Consider the following 26,781-nt stretch of genomic DNA (forward strand, 5'->3'; position numbering starts at 1 on the left):
CAACAATCGAAATTCATTTAGGAATTGGAGGTCACACAATAAACAAGTAAAACTGAGGCAATATCTATTATGGGTCCCTTGCCCACTCAGGGGGTGTTGCCCCACAATGCATTAGCAGTCCCACCCACAGAGTCTTTCGGTGGGGTATGTAAGAGCAAACAGGTGCACAGAGGGTCCCAAATGTCTCACGGTATAGATGTGGGAGGCAGCAGTTTAGCATATAAGGACAATTGTTCATTACAATAAATAAGGTCAGTGAGCCAGTCCTTCAATTTCGGCACTCTACCATGCCCCCTGCTGGAAGGCGACCCTTCATTTGGCCAAGAGACAATCCAGTGCCACATATTTCCGAAACCACCTCCAAGCTCCGCTTTGTCCCAAGACTGCCAAAGGTGTGGGAAGTAGTAATGCCTGTCCAACCATGGCAGTAACCTATCGTCTGGAGGATGTCAATAACGGTAAAGCTGGGAAGAAGTATAGTGTGTGCTGTGGAGGAACTTATAATGGATGATACAGAGCCTGATGCTAGGTGCTATCTGCCCAGTTTGTTCACAGCAATATTTCCACTGTTCATCCATGAAAGTTACCCCAAGATCAGGCTCTCATTGTGTATAGCCCTGACCTTGAATAAAAGGCTATTCAGCTTGCGCAGTGCTATATAAGAGGGAGACTAGGTGTTGTGGGGTGCCACTTGAAGCATGGTGTGGAGGGTTTCAAAGGTGGGAGGTTTTGCTAGGAAATCAGGTGTGGCTGTCTTGACAGTGTGATGCAGCCAAATAAACGTAAAGATGTCTAGTGGCGATGCCGGTTAGTTGCCCAAGAAGTCTGTCCAGGAGAGAAAGGAGCCATTGCAATAAAGATCCTCCATCGCCAGAACCTGCATTTCTGAAGCAGAGTAGTACAATTAGCAATTGTGGACAGCATTGAGCCATAGTCAGACAGCACCAGCTCCTCCCAATCGTGTGAGATATCACAATCCCCAAATATTTGCGATCTGACTGGTACCACTGTAAAGGGAAGAAGGGCTGGGAGCCGGTATAAGTGGAAAGAGTTGTGATGTCTCCTGGTTTATCTGCACAGCTGACAATCCAGTGAACCAGATGAACTCTTAGAGAATAGCAGTGAGACTAGTATGGGGATAATGCAGGAAAAGAATCACATAATCTGCATATATGGATATCAAGAGATGTCTGGTAGGGTAGCGATGCGCGTACTCACGGTGGTTGGAGGTGCAGTTTGGCAGCAAATGGCCCCACCGCAAGGGGAAAAAGTAAGGGCAAGTGTGGACACCCCTGATGTGCGCCTCTTGTAATGACAAAGGCAGAAGAGATTGATCCATTGACCTGAACTCTAACGATTAAGTTTGCGTAAAGAAGTGTCCAGACCAGGAAAGGACGAGAGAGACGCATCTGACATAATACGGCCATTAAGAAGTCCCACTCAACTCTCCCCTCCAACCCTATACGCAACTTGGTTAGCCTAATTAATAACTCACTGGGAGCATAGAATTAACAAGGGTTACTGGACGAAGAAGAATTTTTGTATATGCGAGTAGACAGACCTAGATGTCCGTGCTTCTATACCTTATCGAAAATTAATAAGAACCTCACATTTCCCCCTGGGAGACCTATTATTTCAGGTATAGGGGGACCTACGGAGAGGATCTCAGAGTTTGTTAACGTGTTTCTACAACCACTTGTGAATTTACCATCATATATTAGAGACACCAAACACATTTTAGGTATCTTAGGAGATATACAATGGGAAGCAGACATGATGTTAGTCACTCTAGATGTGGTAGCATTGTATACAAGTATTCAACACAAGACAGGTCTCAAAGCTTTGAGACATATGCTCAGCAGGAGATCAGCTAGTCTTCTTAAACATACAGAAATGATATTGATGTTGATGGATCTAATCTTAAACCATAATGTATTTCTTTTTAACAACCAGTGGTACAGACAGAAACAAGGTGTGGCAATGGGAGCCAAATTCTCCCCTTCCTATGCCGATCTCTGTATGGGATGGTTCGAGGAGAGGTGGGTTTGGGGACCAGGGGCCAGAGAGTGGCAAGATTATATTTTGTACTGAGGGAGGTACATTGACGATTGTTTTATGATCTGGACAGGTAACTCAGCACAACTGATAGAATTTTGTCAGTATCTGAATGGCAATGATGTAAATATTAGAATCACATATCAGTTTAGTAAACAGAGAATAGAATTTTTAGATGTTGAACTATTTGTACATGAAGATCACATCCATAGTAGACTGTATAGAACAACCAACTTCATGTAATGCAATTTTACATGCTTCCAGTGCACACCCTAAACATCAGATACGTGCAATACCCATTGGAGAACTAGCAAGAGCAAGACGCAAATTGTAGCAGAGCTGAAGACTTTGAAGAATGTGCATATGAAATGATTTCTCGCTTTGTACAAAGGGGTTATAGCCGCGGTATGATCAAGATTGCACAAAAAAGGATTGAAAAAGTCAACCGAATAGAGACTTTATTACCTTGTCGGAAACCCATGGATAAAGACACTAACAAGATAAGACTGATTACAATCTCTAATGAGAGTGCATCTATTTTGCAGAGAGTGATGCAACGACATTGGAGTATCTTGCAACAGGATAATTTGCTAAACAAATGTATATTGTCACGTCCGGTATTTACTTACAGAAGAGGGAGATCTGTGAAGAATATATTGTGTCAGACCTATCCTAGATTTCCAAACAAAGAGAATTGGCTTTTGCGAAAAAATTTAGGCTTTTATAAATGTGGCCGTTGTGGGGTTTGCAAATGGGCATGTGATGGCTTGACAGAGTTCACAGATAATGACGGTAAGGTTCATCGATTAAAATCATACATGACCTGTGACACTAAATATGTTGTTTACATAATTAAATGTAAATGCGAATGTATGTATGTATGTAGGGAGTACTATACGTCCATTGAAAATAAGAATTGGAGAACACTTGAGGGTGGTGAAACAAGGTGATGAGAAATGCCCTTTAGTACAAAACGTCCTGGTCTGCAAAAATCAGAGTACTCAGGCTACATTCCAATTCTTTGGTCTAGAACATATATCAGTGGACCTCAGGGGTGGAAATGGGGAACTACGGCTTAGACGTAGAGAATCACTCTGGATTATGAAATTACAGATGGTGGAATTGGGTCTCAATACAGATCATTAGCTGGAATATTTTCTAGGAACTTGAATTTGGAGTTCTGAGATTTAGGAATATTCATGATCATTAGGGACCATTTTTATAGGAGCATTTGAATCTTATGTTTATATACTATATTCTGGTCTAGTGCACGTTAAATAGATTCAGGGATACCATATTTTGACCCTTATGGGGCTAGATAACTGCTTAGTCTACGAGTGTTCTGCCACTGTCTTTAAATGAACATGGTTTTAAGTTATCATGCTGTAGTTAAAGGAATTGTGATTCGGAAGAATAGGGTGCAACCGTATATCGAATATGCTTGACATTGCTTTGTACCGTTTTCAATTTATGAGGACAACTATGGGTAAAGAGGATGTTGACCACAGCGCTATAATTAACATTTATAACTTCGCTAGTTTATGTATCGGTAGTGCAGAGAGAGAAGTTTGGGGTTCTGAGTCCTCTCTCTGTTTCTATGCCTTAGGAATGGGAATAGAGAAAGGACATACACACACGGGTTCAGCGTACCCGTGTCCGACGCGAGGATGCAGATATTTAATCTCCGATGCGGGTCACGCTCAAGTGATGAGCGTACTCGCATCCACCAAGCTTACATTTCTAATTAGTATGCAACAGACTTTGAAGGTAAGAAGAAAACCTGAGCTTTATATAATCAGAATTCAGGTTGTCAAACCATTGTGGGTGTTCTTTTGTATTTACTTAACAGCTGCGATTAGTGAAACTTTGGTAGACCATTACTGTGCAGATTTAGGTATGTGCTGTCCGAGGAAAGATTCTGAGTTTGCTAATGGATTTAGCGTGTTTCTTAACGCACGAGTCACGTGTTAAGGTGATTTAATCCTTAGCAGGAGAACCACAATATAATTTACTTACGTGACCGTATCGGCAGCCTCAATTTATGAATAGAGTGACTATGTCTATATAATTCTGATTAGAATTTTATATATTATAGAGTTTACGAAGATAGGTACTGCGTTGTGTGACTCAGAGGAAACAATGGAATTTCTTTTTTACAGGTTGTACCTCATAGTGTTGTTCTGTTATTTGGACAGGTGAACTGTAATACATTATTATTGACCGTGGATACGTTGTATTGAAATCATTATACCAACGTCAAGTAGTGAGATTACATTTGAAGGGATAATTCTATCATTAAGGTTAGTGATACTGACACTACTGGTGTTAGACAGTGGTTTGTGCACATTTATGAGGCACAGCGTTTGCTAATTTGGCTAGCACTAAGTTGGGACTAATAGGACTTGCATGGCTATCTTTAGTCCCTTTATCTTTAGGCACAAGGTCACTTTATGCACAATATTGGGAGTAGATTCATCACACTAAAGTAAAGAAGTTCGACTTAATTTTTATGGTATTAAATGATCACCCATTTGACACCGCATGGTCAATTATAGTAGTTTCAACAATTGTACTGAATTGAACTTGACTAATTTGTGTGTCATACATCATTACAGCCCTGATGAAGTCTTAGGGATAATATCCCTGACGAAACACGTGTTGGCTGGCTGGATTTGAAAAATATTCAAAGGTTATACTGGAGATTCAATGTGAAATCTACTTGAAATGTATTTGTTGAACTATGAAATACATTTCATTGGACCTTGTATGAAATATCTGTGGATGCAGCAGTTGCCAACTGGGCTGGCTGGATTTGAAAAATATTCAAAGGTTATACTGGAGATCCAATGTGAAATCTACTTGAAATTTATTTGTTGAACTATGAAATACATTTCATTGGACCTTGTATGAAATATCTGTGGATGCAGCAGTTGCCAAATGGGCATGCATATGGACCAATAAAGTAATTTAAAATAGGTGGAAATAATGCTGTGAACTAAATAGATGGACTGTATAGTAAATTATTTGGTTTACTGGTTGAATGTGTGTCTGGTAAATTGTGTAAATTGTAATTTGACCACTCAATAGAGTGGAAGGCTTTGGTGGCATCTAAAAACACTGCCACCGCAGCTAAGTCTGGGTTGATGTCCTGCAGTACTGCAAACAAGGATTGCAGATTGTAGGAAGTGGATCAACCAGGGATAAAGCCAGATATACCTGGGAGGACCAATAATGACATGGAGGGATAAGCGATTAGCAAGCACTCTGGCTAAAATCTTGACATCACCATTGATGAAGAGCGAGCAGCCTGTAGGACTTGCATTGGCTGGAGGGGTTTGCCTGGTTTGAGCATGGTGATCATCAGGGCTTCACGCACAGAACAGGGGACTTGACCCCCCTCTTTGCTTCCAGAAAGGCACAAACCCGTAATCCAGCCTAGACCAGCTCCCATGTGCTCCCGAATGGAAAGGGCCTTCTCTGTCCATCGGATCGAGTGTTCTCTAAACGTCAAGCAAGTTGTGTTCTTCCATGATATCTCTGAGGTGACAGTCAGGCACACTGCGATGTGTGGCGAGTCATGGGAGTGATTAACATCCACATTTAGAGCGGTGTTAAAGTCACCACCCCGCAATATCAAAGATGGGCTTATGGCTGTAATCTGGCCTCAGAGACAGTCAAAAAAAGGCTGAGCTGTCTGCAATGGGCCCATAGCAATTAACAATTGTGACAACATGGGAGTGCAACTTTCCCCATATGATAGTGTAGTGGCCTTGCGCATCACATAGAGACCCCTGCGGTATGTACGGCACCCGTCTGCAGATTAGCCTGACTGTTCCCTCTGAATAAGAGGAGTATGTGGAAAATTGTCTATCGAAAGCCCACCTGTCCAAGAAGGTTGTGGCAGCACTCAAACGAGTCTCCTGTAACAGAGCAATATGCATGCCATGTCTATCTAGATAGGACAAGATGTGCCATTGTTTGTGTGGATTACCCAGCCCCCTAATGTTCCATGTGATGCATTTATAGGGTGCTTTAGGGGAGATGGCATCAGAACTTGTCACACTGGGCATTCTAAGGAGTGTAGAGAGAGCAGATGCGGCAGATGATGGGTGGTAAGCTAGCAGGAACAAGAAAGCAACACTGCAAAACGACCATCACTAAGTAATTGGCACAACAAAAACCAGTAAACAAAAGCCTTGGCCTCCTCCCCTGCACACACTGACAGCCAATGACAGTCATCCTCGTAAAGACAAGGGTTTCTAGGGAACACTTGGTGCAGTCTCAACCAGAGCAATGTTGCGAGGAGGCAAGGACCTCGGTGGCCCATCAAAGGTGCCTGCAAAAAGAGTATGACTGGAGCCTGATTGTGGGGGGGGGGCAGTCAGTTCAGATCTGAAAATGGTGAGGGGGCCCATGGTGAGGCAGCAGATGTTTTCACTGGGGATGTACGAGCAGAGTGGGAGCATAAAAAGTCTGCGACCAGTTGAGGGTTGGTGAAAAAGGGATCTCTGCCCAGAAAAGAGACACAAAGGTGAGCTGGGTAGAGCATGGTGTATGGGATAACGGCTTCCCTCCGCTTCTGCTTGGTTGGTACACATTTGCCTCCTGGACAGCCATGGTGAAGTCCCGATATACAGTCCCCTCAATACCGTAAAATTACAAGGGACGTTGTTTTCTGGGAAGTCATAAAGTGGTGTTGCGATCCCGGTATCTGACGGGTCTGGCGATAATCAAGCGGCCATGGGGACCCGGCAATGGTTGGCCCATCAAGGTGCGATGCTTATCTTCCACTATGAGGAGTTAGGGGAAGAATTCTGCATCAAACAGAATAACTAGGATCCTCTCCACATAACCTTCCATCTTGCCTGTATTCTCAGATTCTGGCACTCCTAAATTATGTATATTGTTACAGCGGGACCTCACTTCAAGTTCTTCGTTCTTTGTCGCAATGATTTTCAGTATGGTTTCCATGTTGACAAAGTGTCGCCACAGGATGCAACAGTGTCCTCTACTGTGGCAAGGCAGTGTTCTGCCTCCAGCAACCGGCCATCGTGTTTCTCAAGTTTGTGTGTGATGGCATCAATTGTGTGACACAGTGTCCATTTTGGACTCAAGGTCAAGCATTGTTGCGTGGCCAAGAGGAATGTTTTCATGTCCATGGAGTCAAGAGGCCCGTTGGATGATGGGCCCAGTGCATCAAGTTGCTCTGTCTCACTCGCTGGTGCACACGTGCTGCGGCATAAATCAAATTGTAGTTGGGTCTGGCTGCCCTCAAATTTGCCCATTGTGTTCTCAGTGATCTGGCGCCAAGTGGGATTATGTTGAGAATAATGTTGAGGGCAGAGCATTCGGGATCTGGGTGTAGCTTGCAAACATTAAATCGAAGGGGTGAAATAGATGATGAGGCCAGGGGTCGCAGGCAGATATATATTAGAGCATGATGAGGTGTGGTCCAAAGGCAAGTCGGGTTTTATTGGCGTTCACCCCAGTAGTGTGACAAAACTGCAACAAATAATGGGGCAGATCGCCTGCTGGTATTCTTGTATGGTCGGTTCAGAGACTCCACAACAAAAGGATATTAAGAACCCCCCCAGGAACGGTCTACTGGAGTAGCCACAATGGTCCTCGACCCTGTAGTAAAGTTAGAGGATGGCCTGCAAGGGTGAACCCTAAGGAGGTGGGAAGAAGCTGGGAAGAAACTGGGTCCTGCCTCACCCACACTAAGCAGCGGAGGGGAGTGGGGCAGGAGAGGTGTCACAAGTAAACAATGTACTCCTGTGCAGATGCCATTTTCAATGTGCCAGGTCCATGAAGCAGTCCATAGACATGGAGTGGAGTCCCTCTACCTCCCAGGCCCCTCAGCTGCCACACCCGTGCAGAACCCCAGTAGTGATCAGTGAGGGCCTGCACCTGCCTAGCATCCAATGTTTATGTGGAGAGGGCCTTGTTAGCAGCTCCAGGTCCTCCACACAGCAGTTCAACAGAGCAGGCAATCTCTATAGCACGTAGGGCAGCAGGTCTGCTTACCGATCCATCCTGCAATTCCGAGTCCCCCGGGGTCCAGCATAATCAGGAAGGAAGGAATCAGTAGTTTTCCCCCACCCCGCAGCAGCTTTCCAGACCCCAGCACCTCCAGGTGATAGGCACAAGTTTAGGCAGTCTGATCCACAATCATGAGGTCTCCCGTCAGCCGCACCTTCATAGCCATGTACCACTCAGACCACTTCACTATGCCGCTGCTGTCAGGGGGCACTCTCCACACCTTAATCCAACAGAGGAACACTCCTCAAGAAAAGTGCCGTAGAGGCCATCCCCAAAGCTCTCAGGGAGGGAGCCATAGGGCTGCACCAGGTCTCAAGCAGTCACCAATTTCAGCACAGTAGGTGGTCATCCTTCACAAAATCATTCAGTCAGGCATCTTGGAGGCTCGCAATCAGTGTAGGGATGTCTGGGCCGCAACCAGGGGGGCAGAAATCACCCCAGCACCATCAAGCAAGTCCAGATGAGGCAGGATGAAGGCCGATGTAGTCCCCGGGCTGCAGGAGTCTTACAGGACTGTGGCTTTCTTGCACACAGGCTCTCTGGCATCCCCCGGAAATTTAATTGATGACTGACAGCAGGAGCTAGTGACCTCCATATCAACAACTATGATATTCTCTACACCTTTTTAAGGAACGTTAGGTGACGTTAGCTGAGGAAAGAGACCGTTCTTGGATATACACTTGGCCAAATCCAACAAGGGCAGTGCCTTAGAGTTCCATGTCTGCCAAGTGAAATATCCAAAGATGATACAAGGGTGCCCCCTTTTTTTCCATAACATGACAGAAAGGGTTTGGCAGAGGACAATCTCTTTCTTACTGAGATTTTGAAACAAGACTTATCTAGAAGACATGCAAAGCTTATGCAATACCGCTACAGTCACACAGCACTTACACACATGAATGAACCACACAGTATTACAAAAATAAAGGTACTTTATTATGATGACACAAATACTAAAATCCTGTATAGGCAACACTCCACTAGGAGGCAAAAATACACACATTATATACACACTAGATGTCAGTGCTTGGCATAGAAACAATAGCAATATAGCAAAACAGTTGAAAGCCATATGGGCCCTAGGGGGGGAGACAAACCATATACTAAGTAAGTGGTATGCAAGAAGAAATCCCCCACCCATGGATGTGGAATCTGGAGAAGGGAGCTGGAGGAACTAGGAACCCCAAAAGGTAATTACTAGAGTGACCCCCCAGCGACCAGGACAAGGAAGGTAAATACCTGGTTTTCCTCAAACCCACAGGATAAGTTTGCCAAAGGATTGCGCAAGACCCAAACAGTCTGGAAGAACCCAAAGGTGAATCCTGGCAGAAGAGGACCTGCAAAGGAATGGGACCAAGTCCAGTTCAAGATGGAGTGTCCGGTTGTGCCACTAACTACCATTCTGGGGCTGCAGGATCAGGTTGTATGTGAAGACAAGAAGACAGCTGTGCAGCACCAGAACAGACGAAGCAGTACAAAAGTGATGTAGTCGATGTCCCATGACAAAGAAGAGTTGCAGCCAGTCAGCAGTGTTGGAAAACCACCAACATGCCTTGGCAACGGCAAAAGCTGCAGGAGCAGCAATGCAGAGGTGCCGGAGACCAGCAAGGTCCGGGGGGCTCAACCCAAGGAAGGGATTCCCAGGCAACCCTCAGCAGTGAGGAGAGATGGAAGTCAATGAGGCAGCCCCCCACAAGCAACTCACAGGTAGCAGGTGCAGGAGTCGCAGTGAGGCCCACTCAGCATACCTGAAGAAGGATCGCACGTCGCTGGAGCAATAGACAGGAGACCAGGCAAAGCAGAAAGAGGTGCTGGGGGCCAGGGCTACACGGAGCCTGAAGGTACCTTGTAAAAAGAGCCAACAAGCCTTGGCAGCTGCAAAGGTCGCGTTGCACAGGGGTACTGATGTGCACGGCAAGGCAAAGACTCGCCACCTCCCAAGTTGGGTAGCTGGTGGAGGGGACCACTCCAGACCACCACTTGTGTTGCAGGATCCACGCAGAGTTGCAGGGAAGAGGATACACACAGCTGGACGTCGTTGCAGTTGGTGCCTGTGGATGCAGGGGAGTGACTCCTTCACTCCAAGGGAGATTCCTTCTTCCTTCTAGTGCAGACTGAAGACTTTCCGTCCTCAGAGGATGTACAGCCAGGGAAATGTTGCAGATGCTGGAAGGAGCCAAAGAAAAGAATGTTGCAGAGCGAAATTGTTGCTGGAGCTGCAGATTGTGGGTTCCTGTGAAGTCCAGTTGCGGTTCCAGTGGCCAGAAGACAAAGTAAATGATGCAGAGGAGTCCTGGTGGAATCTTGCATTTTAAATCTGAGGACCCACCCAAGAGGGAGATCCTAAATAGCACTAAAAGGGGGTTTGGTCATCTGCATGGTGACCACCTATAAGGAAGGGGTAGTGAGGTCACCTGCCTGACCTGGCCTCTCAGAAGCTCCCAGAGGCCTCTGCACATCTCAGATTCAGGATGGCAGATTCAAGCGGCCATTTAGAGGAGCGCTGGACACCACCCCTCGGGTGGTGATGGACAGGGAAGGGGTGACTCCCCTTTCCATTGTCCAGTTTCGCACCAGAGCATGGATCGGGGGTCCCTGAACCGGTGCAGACTGGTTTATGCAAGGAGGGCACCAGATGCGCCCTTCAAAGCATGCCAGTGACTTGGGGAGGCTAACCCTCCAATTCCATATAACACCTATTTCCAAAGGGAGAGGGTGTTGCCTCCCTCTCGAAAAGGAAATCTTGTGTTCTGCCTTCGTGGGCTTGAGCTGGTCATGCAGCAGGCGGGCAGAAACCTGTCTGTAGGATGGCAGCAGTTCAGGCTACCCAGGAAAACCCTGCAAACTGGTAGGAGTAAAGCTGGGGTCCTCTAAGGAGTCCAGAGACTACATGGAATCATACAACCAATACTGGCAACAGTATTGGGGTATGATTAAGACATGTTTGATACCAAACATGCCCAGGTTTGGAGTAACCATTATAACACTGGACATGTGTCCAGTACACGGGTAAAATGGATTCCACACACATAAGAAGTGCAGGGGAAGAAACTGGAGTTTGCAGGGGCACCTCTGCTCATGCAGGGGTGCCTTCACACACAGGTACTTGCACTCTGCCCTTTGGGCTAGGGGGTCCTACCATAGGGGTGACTTAGTGACCTGGTGCAGTGACCTGAAGTGAAAGGGTGCATGCACCTTTTTATGCAGGCTGCAAAGGGAGGCCTGCAGACACATTTTACTTGGGCTCTCAGGGGTGGCATAATACATGGTCAGCCCGTGAGGATCCCCTGGTGCCCCAATGCCCTGGGTACCTAGGTACCATATACTAGGGACATACATGGGTGCACCAGTATGCCAATTGTAGGGTGTACTAAGTCAGGAACAAATTTAGAGGGAGAGAGCACAGTCACTGGAGTCTTGGTTTGGCAGGATCCCAGTGAACACAATCAAAACACATTGACAGCAGACAAAAAGTGGGGGTAACCATGATAAAAAGAGGGTACTTTCCTACAGTACAGATACACACAAGACATCCACTGTAGGCTTCCCTAATTCTTTTCCGGCAGACATGAGAAATTCACTATGGTTGAAAACATACAAATAATGAAAAAAATACTTGAAAATCTCTCTCTGGAAGTTACTCAAGACTATCTGCTCAAAGCATTATTCTCAACCTGGTCCCTCCTGGCGTCACATCACTGGAAACAGAATAGGAAAATCGGAGAGCAGCAAGGCCAAACTACAATTTGATTTAAGGCACAGCATACGTGCACCGGAGAGCAAGACAGAGCAACCTGATGCATTGGGACGTCATCCAACGGGCCTCTTGACTCCATGGACATGAAAACACTCCTCATGGCCAAATACAGAGCTTAACATCTATGGAGTCCAAAATGGGCACTATGGGGGTCATTACAACATTGGCAGTAAATGCCGCTTACCGCCGTGCAGAAGACCGCCAACACACCACCGCGGCATTCCGCCACAGCTATTACGACCAACAGCTCGGAATCTGCCAAAAACTAGACACCCACACATGTCCGCCACACCAAAGGTCAGTGATAAACTGGCGATAACAAAACCCACACCGTCACGCCAACAGGAATACGCCCACACTATCACGACCCACAAATCCACGTGGCGGTCTTTCAACCGCAGTATTCCATTGGCGGTAAACACCACTGCACTCAAAATACACACACATTTACAAAACACAACCTCATTGGACAATTCCAAATACACACACCTGATACACATACACACACCACTCCCACACATCCAATACAATATAAAACCCACATCACCCACAAACCCTTACGACCAGAAAGTTAGACGAAGGCCAGACAGCACAGCAAAGAAAACCCCACCATACAGAGGCACACAACACCATCACACATACACATCCACGCACAAAACACCACACACCCCTAAACATCACCCCACACACCACCTCACACATCACACACACCAACCCATGGCACCGCAAAGACACCCCAGGTTTTCTGAGGAGGAGCGCAGGGTCATGGTGGAGGAAATCATCCGGGTAGAGCCACAGCTATTCGGATCACAGGTGCAGCACACCACCATAGCTAGGAAGATGGAGCTATGGTGCAGAATCGTGGACAGGGTCAACGCAGTGGGACAACACCCAAGAACACAGGATGACATCAGGAAGAGGTGGAACGACCTACAGGGGAAGGTACGTTCCGTGGTCTCAAGACACCACATCGTGGTTCAGAGGACTGGCGGCGGACCCCCGCCTCCTCCCCCAGAACTAACAACATGGGAGGAGCAGTTCTTGGATATACTGCATCCTGAGGGCCTCGCAGGAGTAGCAGGAGGAATGGACTCTGGTAAGTCAAATCTTTAACTACTTCATCCCCCACCCTACCTGCATGCTATCACATACCCCCATCCTCGCCCTCACCCCCATCACTCCAACTCCTCACATATGTCCCACTATCACAAACCACACATCCCAACACCAAGCCCTGCTTGCAACACCAAAGCATGGACACCCATCACCAATGCATGGCCACTGCACATACCCACACACACCCCTAAACAATTATCACACAAGGTCCTACACAAGAATGTAAGCACTGGGGTACAGGGTCACCCACCCATTGCACACCATGGCACACACAGATGCAATAATCATGCCTTTACACCCCTGCAAGACCCCTACCCAACATCACCGGACAGGAGGTTCCAGACATGTCCCCTCCCCCCACAGAAGAGGCCCACAGTGATGACAGCAGTTCTGTCCAACTGGATCTGGATGACCAGCCCGGCCCATCTCGGACCTCGGGACAGTCGGTTCCCCTCACACTGGCACAAGCCACAACAGAGCCTCCTCCCTCTGGAACCACCAGCACAGCACCCACCCAGCGGGCCCATACCTCTGTCCCCAGGACACGTCAATCAGCAGTGTGTCCACCACTACAGGGAACCCAGGCTAACCCACCACCCCAACAACAGCAGGGACCTGGGGACAGTGGGCACACGGTTCAGGGACAGAGGCACAGGAACACAGGAACACAGGGGAACTGGGAGGGCTGCTGTGCGACAGGAGGAGGACAGGCCCAGGGAACCCACTCTCCACTAGGCCCTCTCCAACATCATGGGAGCCTACCACCATTCCCAGGAGACAATGGCAACGGTACTGGCCAAGTTTCAGGAGTCCCAGCGGCTGCAGGAGGAACAGTATTTGGGTTTCAGGGAGGAACTCAAATCCATCAATACCACCCAGGGCACCATTGTAGGGGTGCTGAAGGAACTTGTGAACACCAGGAGGGACACTGTGGCACAACAAGGGGCCCCTGACACCAGCCTGGACGATGAACTGCTCACCACCTCCGCCGGTGCTAGTGGACAGGAGGCACCGCCACAGGACCACAACACCAGCACCCCACCCCCTGCAGATGGAGAACCACCCCGCAAGCGGTCCCTGAGATCCAGGACAAAGACAGAGAACAATGCCAAGACCACCGCCAAGAAATGAGACCACCCTGAATGTCATCCTTCTGTCCCACTTTGTCACCCTGTCCATCCCTCAACTGCCCCAGCTCCACTTCCTATGCCCCTTTGGACAATGCACCTGTGAGACTAATAGACTGGACTCTGCCATGGACATTCCTCCACCATCACCCCTGACCATTTTACAATCCTCTCCACTATTTAGCACTTAAAAAAATACTCTTAAATCAAAAAACTATCTGGAGTTAGTCTGTGCTTTCGAAAATGTGTATTTGCAATAACTGAGGAAAAATGCAATATCCATTGTATTGTCAACATACCTATGTCACACAGCTCTAATCCATGAGGAAACAAAGTAGAGGTCACACAGTGGGACCCACATCTGTGAAAATCGAAAGGGAAAGTGACAACTCAGGGTCCATACACTGGGTGAAAGTGACAGACAGATGAGAGGCAGAACAAGTGTATCAGATGTAGCAGGCAGTGATGTCTTCTTACCTGTGTCTCACTGGAAGTATTGATGAATCACTGTGTTTCTGTTGTCGATATCCTCTTCTTCTGCTTCCTAGTCTTCACTGTCCACAGGCTCCACAGCTGCCACAAGACCTCCATCTGGACCATCCTCCTGCAGAAAAGGCACCTGTCGTCGCAAAGCCAAGTTGTGAAGCATACAGCAGGCCACGATGATCTGGCACACCTTCTTTGGTGAGTAGAATAGGGAACCACCTGTCATATGGATGCACCTGAACCTGGCCTTCAGGTGGCCGAAGGTCCTCTCTATAACCCTCCTAGTTCGCGCCATTGCCTCATTGTAGCGTTCCTCTGCCCTTGTCCTGGGATTTCTCACTGGGGTCAGTAGCCATGACAGGTTGGGGTACCCAGAGTCACCTGCAAATGTCGAGGGACAACTGCTAGAAACACACTAACCCTTAGGGACAACCCCAAACCCAGACTACTATTCACACAGTATAGGGTCCATGTCCTCACCTAATAGCCACACACGGTGCCTCTGAGGTTGCCCCATCACATAAGGGATGCTGCTATTCCTCAGAATGTAAGCATCATGCACTCAGCCAGGAAACTTGGCATTCACATGGGAGATGTACTGGTCGGCCAAACACACCATCTGCACATTCATTGAATGGTAACTCTTCCGGTTTCTGTACAACTGTTCACTCATGCGGGGGGGGGCGGACCAAGGCCACATATGTCCCATCAATGGCACCAATGATGTTGGGGAAATGTCCCAGGGCATAGAAGTCATCTTTCACTGTAGGCAAATCCTCCACCTGAGGGAAAACGATATAGCTGCGCATGTGTTTCAGCAGGTCAGACAACACTCTGGACAACACGTTGGAGAACATAGGCTGGGACATCCCTGATGCTATGGCCACTGTCGTCGGAAAAGACCCACTTGCCAGGAAATGGAGTACTGACAGCACCTGCACTAGAGGGGGGTTACCTGTGGGATGGCGGATAGCTGACATCAGGTCCGGCTCCAACTGGGCACACAGTTCCTGGATTGTGGCACGTCCAGTCTGTAGGTGACAATTACATGTCGCTCTTCCATTGTCGGCAGGACCACCAGCGGTCTGTACACCGGAGGATGCCGCCATCTCCTCACCGGACGTGCTCTATGGAGAACAGTGAGCAGAGGGTCAGCCAACACTGAGGTACGAAAACACAACTTTATTCCACACATTTTTCAATCTGCTATGTCCCTGTTTTAATGTGTATGCAAGGCCTAGATATGTGTGACGCATTTAAAAATAATGCCATGTGGCCCCCTGAAATGGCAGCTGCCTGACCTGTAATGTGGGACAAGGGGATATGAGGTAACTGCGCTGGCGTTGTACACCGTCGCGGTAGGCGGTCTGACAACGGAGTCTGAAGGCACCAGTGGGACGGAGGGCGAGGGGAGCTCCACGGCGGGGACAGGAGCTGAGACCAGCAACACGGACTCCTCTGATGAGAGTTCCCTTGCGGTGGCGGTCCCCTCTGTGCCCCCCCGCATCTACAGGTACAGCTGTCACCCCCCCTACCAGCACCGCCCTCCCAGCAGCCCCTCAGCGTGTGCCCCGTGGCCACTCACCCAGGAGGGTGGGCATCTCCTTCACCCCAGGCACCTCAGCCCCTGCCCCAGTCAGCCCTGCTGCCCTCAGTGAGGAGGCCATTGACCTCCTCAGATCCCTCACTGTTGGGCAGTCTACCATTCTGAATGCCATCCAGGGTGTGGAGAGGCAATTACAACAGACAAATGCATACCTGGAGGGTATTCATTCTGGTCAGGCAGCCCAACAGCGAGCTTTTCAGACTCTGGCCTCAGCACTGATGGCAGCCATTGTCCCTGTGTCCAGCCTCCCCCTCCAACTTCCTCCACCCAGACCCAATCCCCTGTACCTCAGCCTATCCCAAGCACACCATCAGACCAGCATGCACACACCTCAACACACAAGGGAAGCTCTGGCAAACATAAGCACCACACATCCCACAGGCACTCACACAAGCATCATACCCATGCAGACATACCAACAGCCACTGCCTCCACTGTGTCCCCCTCCTCCTCGTCTCCCTCCTCCCTCCCTGTCACGTCTCCACTCACACCTGCATGCACTACATCTTCATCCACTACGTCCATCACCAGCACACCTATCATCACACACCACTCACGTGCACTCACCACCCCCACTACCATTCACACATCCCCTGTGTCCTCTCCCAGTGTGTCTGTGAGCCCACCTCCCAAGGTACACAAACGCAGCCACAAACCCACCAAACAGCCATCCACCTCAAGACAGCCTCCAGCCCATGCACCTTCACCCAAAGACAGCAAAGGCACACCTCCTACAACCACTACCTCTTCCTCCACTCCCAAACCCCCTCCATCTACCCGTCCCAGTGTGTCTAAAAAACTTGACCTCTTCCCCTCACCTCCCCCACCCCTTCAGTCCCCTAGGGCACGCCTTTCCAGGTCCCAACCCAGCACCTCAGCCACCACATCAGCGGGAACAGTGGTGCCAGCAGTAACCTTCTTCTGGAGTGCGCCAAGCAGCAGGGCAGCCAGTGTGCCAAGGAGCCAGACTACGGACAGTCCCCCACCTCAGAAGCATAAGAAGTTGGCCACTGCCCAGAGGGAGAAGGGTAAAACACCTGCCACCAAGGGCTCTCCCAGGACTAAAGTTGGGAGTGGGAAGACAGCTGCGCCACCATCCAAGGTGTGGAAGGGGCACAGAAAGAAAGGGAAGTCGCCGCCAACCTGCACGGCAGACAAGACCGCCTCCAGCACCGCTTCCCAGGACACCGCTGCCAGCAGCACCTCTGCCAAGGACACCGCCACCACCAGCACCGCTTCCCAGGACACCGCCACCACCAGCACCGCTTCCCAGGACACCGCCACCACCAGCACCGCTTCCCAGGACACCGCAGCCACCAGCACCGCTTCCCAGGACACCGCAGCCACCAGCACCACTGCCAAGGACACCGCCGCCACCAGCACCGCTTCCCAGGACACCGCCGCCACCAGTACCACTTCCCAGGACACCGCCGCCACCAGCACCGCTTCCCAGGACACCGCAGCCACCAGCACCGCTTCCCAGGACACCGCCGCCACCAGCACCGCTGCCAAGGACACCGCCGCCACCAGCACCGCTGCCCAGGACACCGCCGCCAGTAGCACCGCTTCCCAGGACACCGCCGCCAGCAGCACCGCTTCCCAGGACACCGCCGCCAGCAGCACCGCTTCCCAGGACACCGCCGCCAGTAGCACCGCTTCCCAGGACACCGCCGCCAGCAGCACCGCTTCCCAGGACACCGCCGCCAGCAGCACCGCTTCCCAGGACACCGCCGCCAGCAGCACCGCTTCCGAGGACACCGCCGCCAGCAGCACCGCTTCCCAGGACACCGCCGCCACCAGCACCGCTGCCAAGGACACCGCCGCCACCAGCACCGCTGCCAAGGACACCGCCGCCACCAGCACCGCTGCCAAGGACACCGCTGCCAGCATCACTCTCACTGAGCCACCCACAAGCACCGCAGGCCAATGAGCGCCGCAAGCACCACCGCTACTGAGGCCGCCACAAGCAGGATGAAGCACTCTGGGCACCAAGCCCCCTCCAGAACCAGTGGAGTATCAACATCCACTACCTCTGTCCTTGGCAGGATGAAGCACTGTGGGCACCAAGCCCCCTCCAGAACCAGTGGAGACTGTTATCCACTTGGGAGACTGTGGCTTTGCACTCCCCAGGATAAAGCAGTGGGCAAACCACCCACTGGAGAGACTTGAGAGACTGTGGCTTTGCACTCCCCAGGATAAAGCAGTGGGCAAACCACCCACTGGAGAGACTTGAGACTGTGGCTTTGCACCCCCCAGGATACAGCAGTGGGCAAACCACCCACTTCTTTGCACTCCCCAGGATAAAGCAGTGGGCAACCCACCCACTGGAGTGACGAGAGACTGTGGCTTTGCACTCCCGAGGATACAGCAGTGAGCATGGAGCCCCCTCGTGGATCTGGCGTCGTGCACTCATCTGGCTGAGGTGCTCCCCCTTCCCTTCCCCCTGAGGTGCCTCTTGTATTTCTATCTGATGCCCCTGCAGTGTTCTCTCCGTTTTGATTGGGTATCTTGTGTGGGCTTCGCCCATGCATTTTGGGCCCAGTGGTCCACGGACTATAAATGATGCAGTACCTGGACTTGTATTCTTGGTGTATATATTTGTTAATAGTGTATATATATTTTTGAGTACTGGATTTTAATTGATTACAATTGTTACAATCATTTCCTTTTCTCCTTGCGTTCTTCCAGGGGGGGTTGGGGGGTATAAGTGTAATGTATCAACATGTATTAGTGTGTGTGTTGTAGTGTGTGGGGATGGGGGTGGGAGTGTTGCGTGTGTGTCACTCTTTTTCCTCCCCCGTCCCCTGTGTCGTAGGTGCAGTACTCACCGTGGTCTTTGCCGCCGGCGTTCGTGCTCCTGGTAGAGGAGCAGAAAGACAAAGGCAGGTAGAATATGGAGTTCTGGCTCCATGGAGTCCTGGTTCCTCGTGGGGTGTGTCGAGGTGAGCGTTTTCCCTTCCAAGTCCTGTTTCCGCCGTGTTTTTGTTCGCTGTGAATCTGCCCCGGAAAAGGTGGCGGATTGGCCGGTTGTAATACTGTGGGCGGTACATTGTCTTCCGCCTGTCTGTTGGCGGTTACCGCCGCGGTGTTTGTTTGTACCGCCGTGGCGGTCAGAGTGTTAAAGTGGCTGTCTATGTTGGCGGTTTCCGGCATGGTTGTGATTCCATTTTTTTTCCACCGGCCTGTTGGCGGTTTTACCACCGCTTTAACACCGACCGCCAGGGTTGTAATGAGGGCCTATGTGTTGCAGAATGAATACCATCATGCACAAATTTGAGAAACATAATGGTCGGTTTCAGGAAGCGGAACAGCGCCTTTCCACAGTGGAGGACACTTTCATTCTGTGGCAACACTTTGCTCTACATGGAAAAAGTATTAGAAGTCATTGTGGCATAGAACGAAGATCCTGAGGTCAGGTCCCGCCATAACAATCTCTGTATTTTAGGAGAGCCAGAATCTGCAAATACAAGTAAGATGGAGGATTATGTGGAGAGGCTGCTTGTTACTCTGTTTGGCGCAGAGTCCTTCACCAAACTCCACAAAGTTGAATGTGTACATCACACCTTCATGGTTTTCCACTGGGTGCCCCTCCTTGCCAAATTATCGCCAGACTCCTCAATTACAGTGATCACGACCCCACTTTTTGCCTGTCCCTTGCAATTCTATGCTAATGAGGCAACGCTATATCTGGACTTCACTCTGGCAGTCCAGGAGGAGTCAAAAATGTGTTACTATAAATTAGAAGCTGAGGCAAGATGCAATTCTGTGTGCCATGCTCTACACTGCTCGCCTCCGTCTCTCCTAAGGTGAGGCATCCAGCCTTAAATGGGACCTTTTGCTGCAAATATATTTCCAGAGCCTTAAGATCTAAAGAATCTGTTGGAAGAAATTCTTATCAGAAACATGTTTTTTCCACAAGTGTTGATGAAAATAATACAGAAGAATGAGATACATCTTACTAGAGGTATAGATTGAGAACCTTAATGGCAACAGATGTGTGTACTCCAGTCCTTTAAATGGAGTGGAAAAGGTAGTGTGATCTCAAAAGGGGTGTGGTCTAAGACATATCTCTAAGAAACGGCACAGCCAATGTAACCTAAAATGCAGCATAATAATGGAAAATAGAATTCTCATTTTAAGTCTAACTGGGTAAATCATACTCAAAATCGTCAGGATATGTTATATAACACTTCATGGAACCCCTTTAACCTGGGCCATAAGCAATAACAAACTTAGTCATCATCATTCGCTATCTGTAGAGCACAGCTTATCACCCTGAGGGGTTTCCAGGCACTGAGGGTTGTTGTTGCGAAGCTGGTAGCCTCTCCTCGAAATGGCCATGTCTTGACATCCTTCCTGAAGTTGATAAGTATGTGCGCAATATGTTGGTGGAGGTCTTCCAGGCTTTAGGGGTGAGGTAGGAGAAGAAGCGACCACCGCAGCAGGGGATCCAGGGGACATTAGTGAGGGAGATGGAGCTTCAACGGAGATCTCTGGTCGGTCGGTGGAACGAGAGTCTGTGGTTGATGAGATTGGGTCAAATGTTGTGGAGGGCTTTGTATGTGAATTTGCAAATCTTGTGTACAGCTAGCCAGTGGACATTTCTGAGGTGGGGGTGATGCCGATCACTCCAAGAGGAAGATCGCTGCTGTGTTCTGGATAGTTTGGAGCCAGGGAGGAGCTCGATGGCGTGTCCATCATGAAGGGTGTTCCCATAGTCCAGTTTGATTGTGATGAGGGTTTGGGTAACAGTTTTTCTGGCTTCGATGGGGATCCATCTGAAAATCTTCCATAGCATGTGGAGGATGAGGAAGCAGGAGGTGGCAACTGTGTTTATTTGTCGCTTGAAGAAGAGTTTACTGTTGATGAGGATGCAGAGGTTGCAGGCATGGTCAGTCGGGCATAGGGTTGTCCGAGCATGGGGGACCACCAAGCGTCATCCCAGGGAGTGGTGTTGTTTCCGAAAATGATCACTTCAGTCTTGTCTGTGTTCAGTTTTAAGCAATTGGCTTTCATTTATTCAGAGACATGAGTCATGCTGTTGCTGAAGGTGGCTTTGGAGGCATCATGGTCCTCAGAGGAAGAGTATGAGCTGGGTGTTGTTGGCATAAGAGATGCTGTTGAATCTGTGGAAGCAAACAATTTTGGCCAACTGCGTTATGTATGTGTTGAAAGGGGTGGAGCTGAGTGAGGACCCCTGGGGGACGCCGCATATGATGATCTTGAGCTCCGAGGTGAAATGAAGGAGGCCGACTCTCTTGGTGCATCCTTTAAGGCAGCCATGGATCAAGTTGAGGGTGCTGCTTAGGATTCCTATGCAGTGGTTTCTGGAGATGAGAGTGAAATGGGAGACGGTGTCGAACGCTGCAAAGAGGTCGAAGAGGATTGTAGGAAAATGCCACTGTTGCAATGGTTACCCACTAACTTTTTGCCTTTTGTTGATGCTAGTTATGATTGAAAGTGTGCTAGGGCCCTGCTAACCAGGCCCCAGGCCCCAGCACCAGTGTTCTTTCCTTAAACTGTACCTTTGTCTCCACAATTGGCACAGCCCTGGCACACAGATAAGTCCCTTGTAAAAGGTACCCCTGGTACAAGGGACCTGTGGCAGGTAAGGTCTCTAAGGGCTGCAGCATGTATTATGCCACCCTGGGGACCACTCACTCAGCACATGCACACTGCCTCACAGCTTGTGTGTGCTGGTGAGAAGAAAAAGACTAAGTCGACATGGCACTCCCCTCAGAGTACCATGCCCACAACCCACTTCCTGTGGCATAGGTAAGTCATCCCTCTAGAAGGCCTTACAGCCCTAAGGCAGGGTGCACTATACCACAGGTGAGGGCATAGTTGTGTGAGCACTATGCCCCTACAGAGTCTAAGCCAATTCTTAGATATTGTAAGTGCAGGGTAGACAGAAAGAGTAAATGGTCTGGGTGTTTGTCAAGCACGAACTCCACAGTTCCATAATGGCTACACTGAATACTGGGAAGTTTGGTATCAAACTTCTCAGCACAATAAATCCACACTGATGCCAGTGTGAGATTTATTGAGAAATGCACACAACGGGCATCTTAGGGATGCCCCCTGCATACCAGTTCAACTACTAGTGCTAGGCTGACCAGTTTCTGCCAGCCTTCCACATCCAGACGGGTTTCTGGCAACATGGGGAGAGTGCCCTTGTCAATCCATGGCCAGGAACAAAGCCTGTACTGGGTGGAGGTGCTTCACACGTCCCCGTGCAGGAACTGTAACACCTGGTGGTGAGCCTCAAAGGCTCAAGCCTGGTGTTACATAGCCCCAGGGCACTACAGTTAGTGGAGATGACCACCCCCTGGACACAGCCCCCACTTTTGGCAGCAAGTCCAGAGGAGATAATGAGAAAAACAAGGAGTCACCCTCCAGCCAGGACAGCCCCTAAGGTGTCCTGACCTGAGGTGACACCTGCCTTAGGAAATCATCCATCTTGCTTTGGAGGATTCCCCCCAATAGGATTAGGGATGTGCCCACCCCCCCACCCCACCGGGAGGAGGCACAAAGAGGGTGTAGCCACTCTCAAGGACAGTAGCCATTGGCTACTGCTCCCAGACCTAAACACACCCCTAAATTGAGTATTTAGGGGTGACCCTGAACCCAAGAAAACAGATTCCTGACGACCTACAACAAGAAGGACTGCTGACCTGAAAGCCCCACAGAGATGACTGAGACGACAACTGACTTGGCCCCAGCCCTACCGGCCTGTCTCCAGACTCAAAAAACCTGCACAGCGACGCATCCAGCGGGACCAGCAACCTCTGAGGACTCAGAGGACTGCCCTGCAACCAAAGGACCAAGAAACTCCTGTGGACAGCGGCTCTGTCCAAACAGCAACAAAGAAACCATCTTTAAAGGGACTCCAGCCTCACTCGGGAAGCGCGAGTCCCCAACACTCTGCACCCGACTACCCCGGCTCGTGTCTATAAGAACCAACACTGCAGAGAGAGCCCCCAGCGACTCAGACGACGTGGACACCCTGAAACGACCTCCCTGCAGCCTCCCAGCGACGGCTGCATAGAGAATCCAGAGGCTTCCCCTGACCGCAACTGCCCGGTAACAAAGAACCCGGCGCCTGGAAGAAGCACTGCACCTGCAGCCCCCAGGCCCGAAGGAAACCAACTACCGGTGCAGGAGTGACCAGCAGGCGGCCCGCATATTTGCCCAGCGGTGGCTGGCCCGAGAAGCCTCCCCTGTGCCCTGCTTGCATTGCCAGAGTGACCCCCTGGTCTCTCCATTGATTTCAACCTAAAACCTGACACCTATTTCACACACTGCACGCGGCCGCCCCTGTGCCGCTGAGGGTGTATTTTGTGTGCCTGTTTGTGACCCCCCCAGTGCTCTACAAAACCCCCCTGGTCTGCTCCTCGAGGACACAGGCCCTTACCTGCTAGCAGACTGGAACCGGCGCACCCCTAGTCTCCATAGGCGCCTATGTTATTTGGGCCCTACTTTGACCTCTGCACCTGACCGGCCCTGTGTTGCTGGTGGAGGGTGCTTGGGGTTGACTTGAACCCCCAACGGTGGGCTGCCTACGCCCAGGAGACTGAACTTGTAAGTGCTTACTTACCTGAAAAGCTAACCTTTACTTACCTCCCCGGGAACTGTTGATTTTTTACAGTGTCCAATTTTAAAATAGCTTATTGCTATTTTTGCCAAAACTGTGTAGATTACTGTTTTGATTCAAAGTTCCATATTTACCTATGCCACGTACCTCACAATTTATGAACTTACTTGAATTCTGAATCTTGTGGTTCTAAAATAAATTAAGAAAATAATATTTTTCTATATAAAAACCTATTGGCCTGGAGTTAAGTATTTGAATGTGTGTGTTCTTGTTTACTGCATGGGTGTGTACAACAAATGATTAACACTATCCTCTGATAAGCCTACTGCTCGACCACACTACCACAAAATAGAGCATTAGTATTATCTAATTTGCCACTATCAACCTCTAAGGGGAACCCTTGGACTCTGTGCACAGTATCTCTCACTTTGAGATAGTATATACAGAGCCAACTTGCTACAAGGATCAAGGCAGCTTTCTCTCCGTGGTCGAGGAGGGACCTGATGTTGTCAGCTGCAGCAATCGGGGCAGTTTTGGTGGTATGGCTGGTGCGGATCTGCATTGGCAGGTGTCCAGTAGATTATGTTCAAGGTATTCGGAGAGCTGTCAGTTGATGGCTCTTTCCAGAACCTTAGCTGGAAAAGGGAGCAATGAGATCGGGAATGCACCTTTTGAGTTTGCTGGGGTCGGCGGACAGCTTCTCCAGAAGCGGTTTGGCTTCAGCTTGCTTCCATGCTTCGAGATTAGTGGCGGTCATGATGGAGGTGTTTAGGACGGGTGCAAGGACACTGCCGATCTCCCTCTGGCCCAGGTTAAAGATGTAGTGGGGGCACAAGTCGCTGGGTGAGTCAGAGTGGGCTGAGCTCCTGAGGGCTGCTGTTTCCTCAATGGACCGAGGCTTCAGTCAGTGATTAGGTGGTAGGGGGTGTCCTCAGTTGGGGTCAGTATGTGGTCAAACTTAGTAATTTAAGTTTGAAGGTACGTGGAAATAACTTGGTCACTCGATTGGAATGAAACAGTCCTTTATGACCTAAACATTAATGCAAAACATTAGTGTCCCAATAAGTATCTTATGCCTGATGTTACAAGGAAGAATTCAGAAGACAACACATTGTAGCGCTGTCGTGTCAAGCTGGCAGACACAGTTTTTAATCTTCGTCTGCCTAACGGTAGAAACGGAGGGTCCACAGGGTCCTGATTCAATGTGCAATTTGTTTGCTTTGCCAGGTGACAGCCTCGACTGACCCCACTCCACTTAGCGCACTAGAACTTCTGGCCTCAATATAGCACAATGGCACATAAAAACCACATGTCACAAGTTTCTGGACTTGTCCATTAATCAGAGAGAAATACAGTAGCATACACGGGCAAACTATGCACAGTAGAGAACTGGTCAAGAAAACAAGTGAATTGAAGCAGTAGTAGTAAAGTCACCATCACATTGGTTGTAATCCTCACTGTGTAGTAGTATAGAAAGGTATGCCACGTGAAAAGGACATGTTGTGTCTCAGACTGTAGAACAGGACTGGAATCGGACATACAAGTATCTTAGCTTTCATCATTTTGAGAAAAATTATTTGGTTACTGAATACTGCAAGAGGAACACAAATTACATCTTAAGGGTCACAAGAAACTGCAAGCCTTACCTGAAAGTTACATGGTATTGATACACATGCTCGTTCTGGCAGTTAATCCTAATTAAATTCAGTCCCAACGGAGTAGGAGTACCTTTAAATCCCTGCTTCAATAAAGGTTCTCTGGAAAGAAAAAAAACAAACCGCAAACAATTCAAGTGTGTCCACCTCAGTCCTTATCTATTAACGTGGCCTGCAGATTGAAAATGGATTCCATTACCCATTTCAAGTTATGAATTCTAATGAAATCTTTACTTGCCTGTAAGTATCTTTCATCCACTCTAATGTTCACTAAAATTATGACACGTTATCAACTATGAATACATTTTGCAAGGGAAGTTCACTCATTTTGACCTCAAACATGTGGCGAATTTTGCTTTCAAGTGCCACCTTTTAATGTTTGGTAAATAAAATAATTTTTCCACATCCCCTGCCCAATCAGTTTGTATTTTCTGAAAATTTATTTATTTTGACCTCAAATATCTGACATTAATATTTTGACGTAAAGTCAGGTTTTCCTTATTTGTGAGAAAAAAAAACAATTGTGCCCTCCAATAATAGATTTTTATTTAGGCAAATGTGCTAGGTTTTCTTAAAACATCTGCATCGAAATGTATGACAACACACAATTTGTTTTTCTCCAATCGACATTCTTAGCATGAAGAAGTAAATAGATTCGTTCAAACTAAATCTTAAGTACATTTCACAATACAATCTCGTTTTTCAACCTAACAGATTTTCATTTACATAAACAAGAAAAAAACCTTGACTTTGCCCTGTTAACGTTTACTTGTGATTTTAGTAAAATGCAATCATGTTATCCTCAGTTACAGCTCTTTACATTAAGTCATGTTAACTTTAGCCCTTCAGTTCAGCTTCCCATTTCCTTCAAGCAGTCACTACTGACTGCCTTGGGCTGATGCTAGCTCACATTACCATAAGCACAGACGTAGCCACACATACATGCATGCCCATCATGAACCAGGAATGCCCACCAGATGCAAGTTGTGATTTGCGCGTACATAAAACCTAAGACCCCTTCTCATACGTTCCTTTTCGGAGAGCCGGCTGTTTGTGCCAGGCAATCCAATTAACAAAAGGCGCACACATTTATGCCGCCATCAATTTTTTTCGACTAGTGTATCAATCATTCCCAATAAAAGAAACATGAGCGCTTTTGCTCTCAAATACAAGCTTTACGTTTTGGTTTGAAAACTAAACTATTACACATCCCCACGTGTACGGTACTCCCGTTCGCCCGGCCCAGAGACGTTGTTCTTTGTCCTATTTGTTTATTTACTCTGTCATCTCCAGACCTAGCTCCTGGTACTCCGCACAACAGCCTGGGTCAAGGGGCAGTGGAG

At 48.8% G+C, this 26,781-nt stretch overlaps 1 protein-coding gene across 2 annotated transcripts in view; it reads right to left on the reverse strand.

Moving 5' to 3' along the window:
• The window catches only part of PIWIL2 (piwi like RNA-mediated gene silencing 2), a 1,291,255-nt gene that overhangs the window by 1,057,413 nt on the left and 207,061 nt on the right, over window positions 1–26,781 (reverse strand). For both annotated transcript variants that reach the window (XM_069213952.1, XM_069213950.1), the window contains exon 8: window positions 25,430–25,540. In XM_069213952.1, the coding sequence (XP_069070053.1) occupies window positions 25,430–25,540 (111 nt within the window). The remainder of the gene's footprint in view (window positions 1–25,429; window positions 25,541–26,781) is intronic.

This window comes from Pleurodeles waltl, chromosome 11 (genome assembly GCF_031143425.1).
Source record: "Pleurodeles waltl isolate 20211129_DDA chromosome 11, aPleWal1.hap1.20221129, whole genome shotgun sequence".
In the NCBI taxonomy this organism is placed as follows: domain Eukaryota; kingdom Metazoa; phylum Chordata; class Amphibia; order Caudata; family Salamandridae; genus Pleurodeles; species Pleurodeles waltl.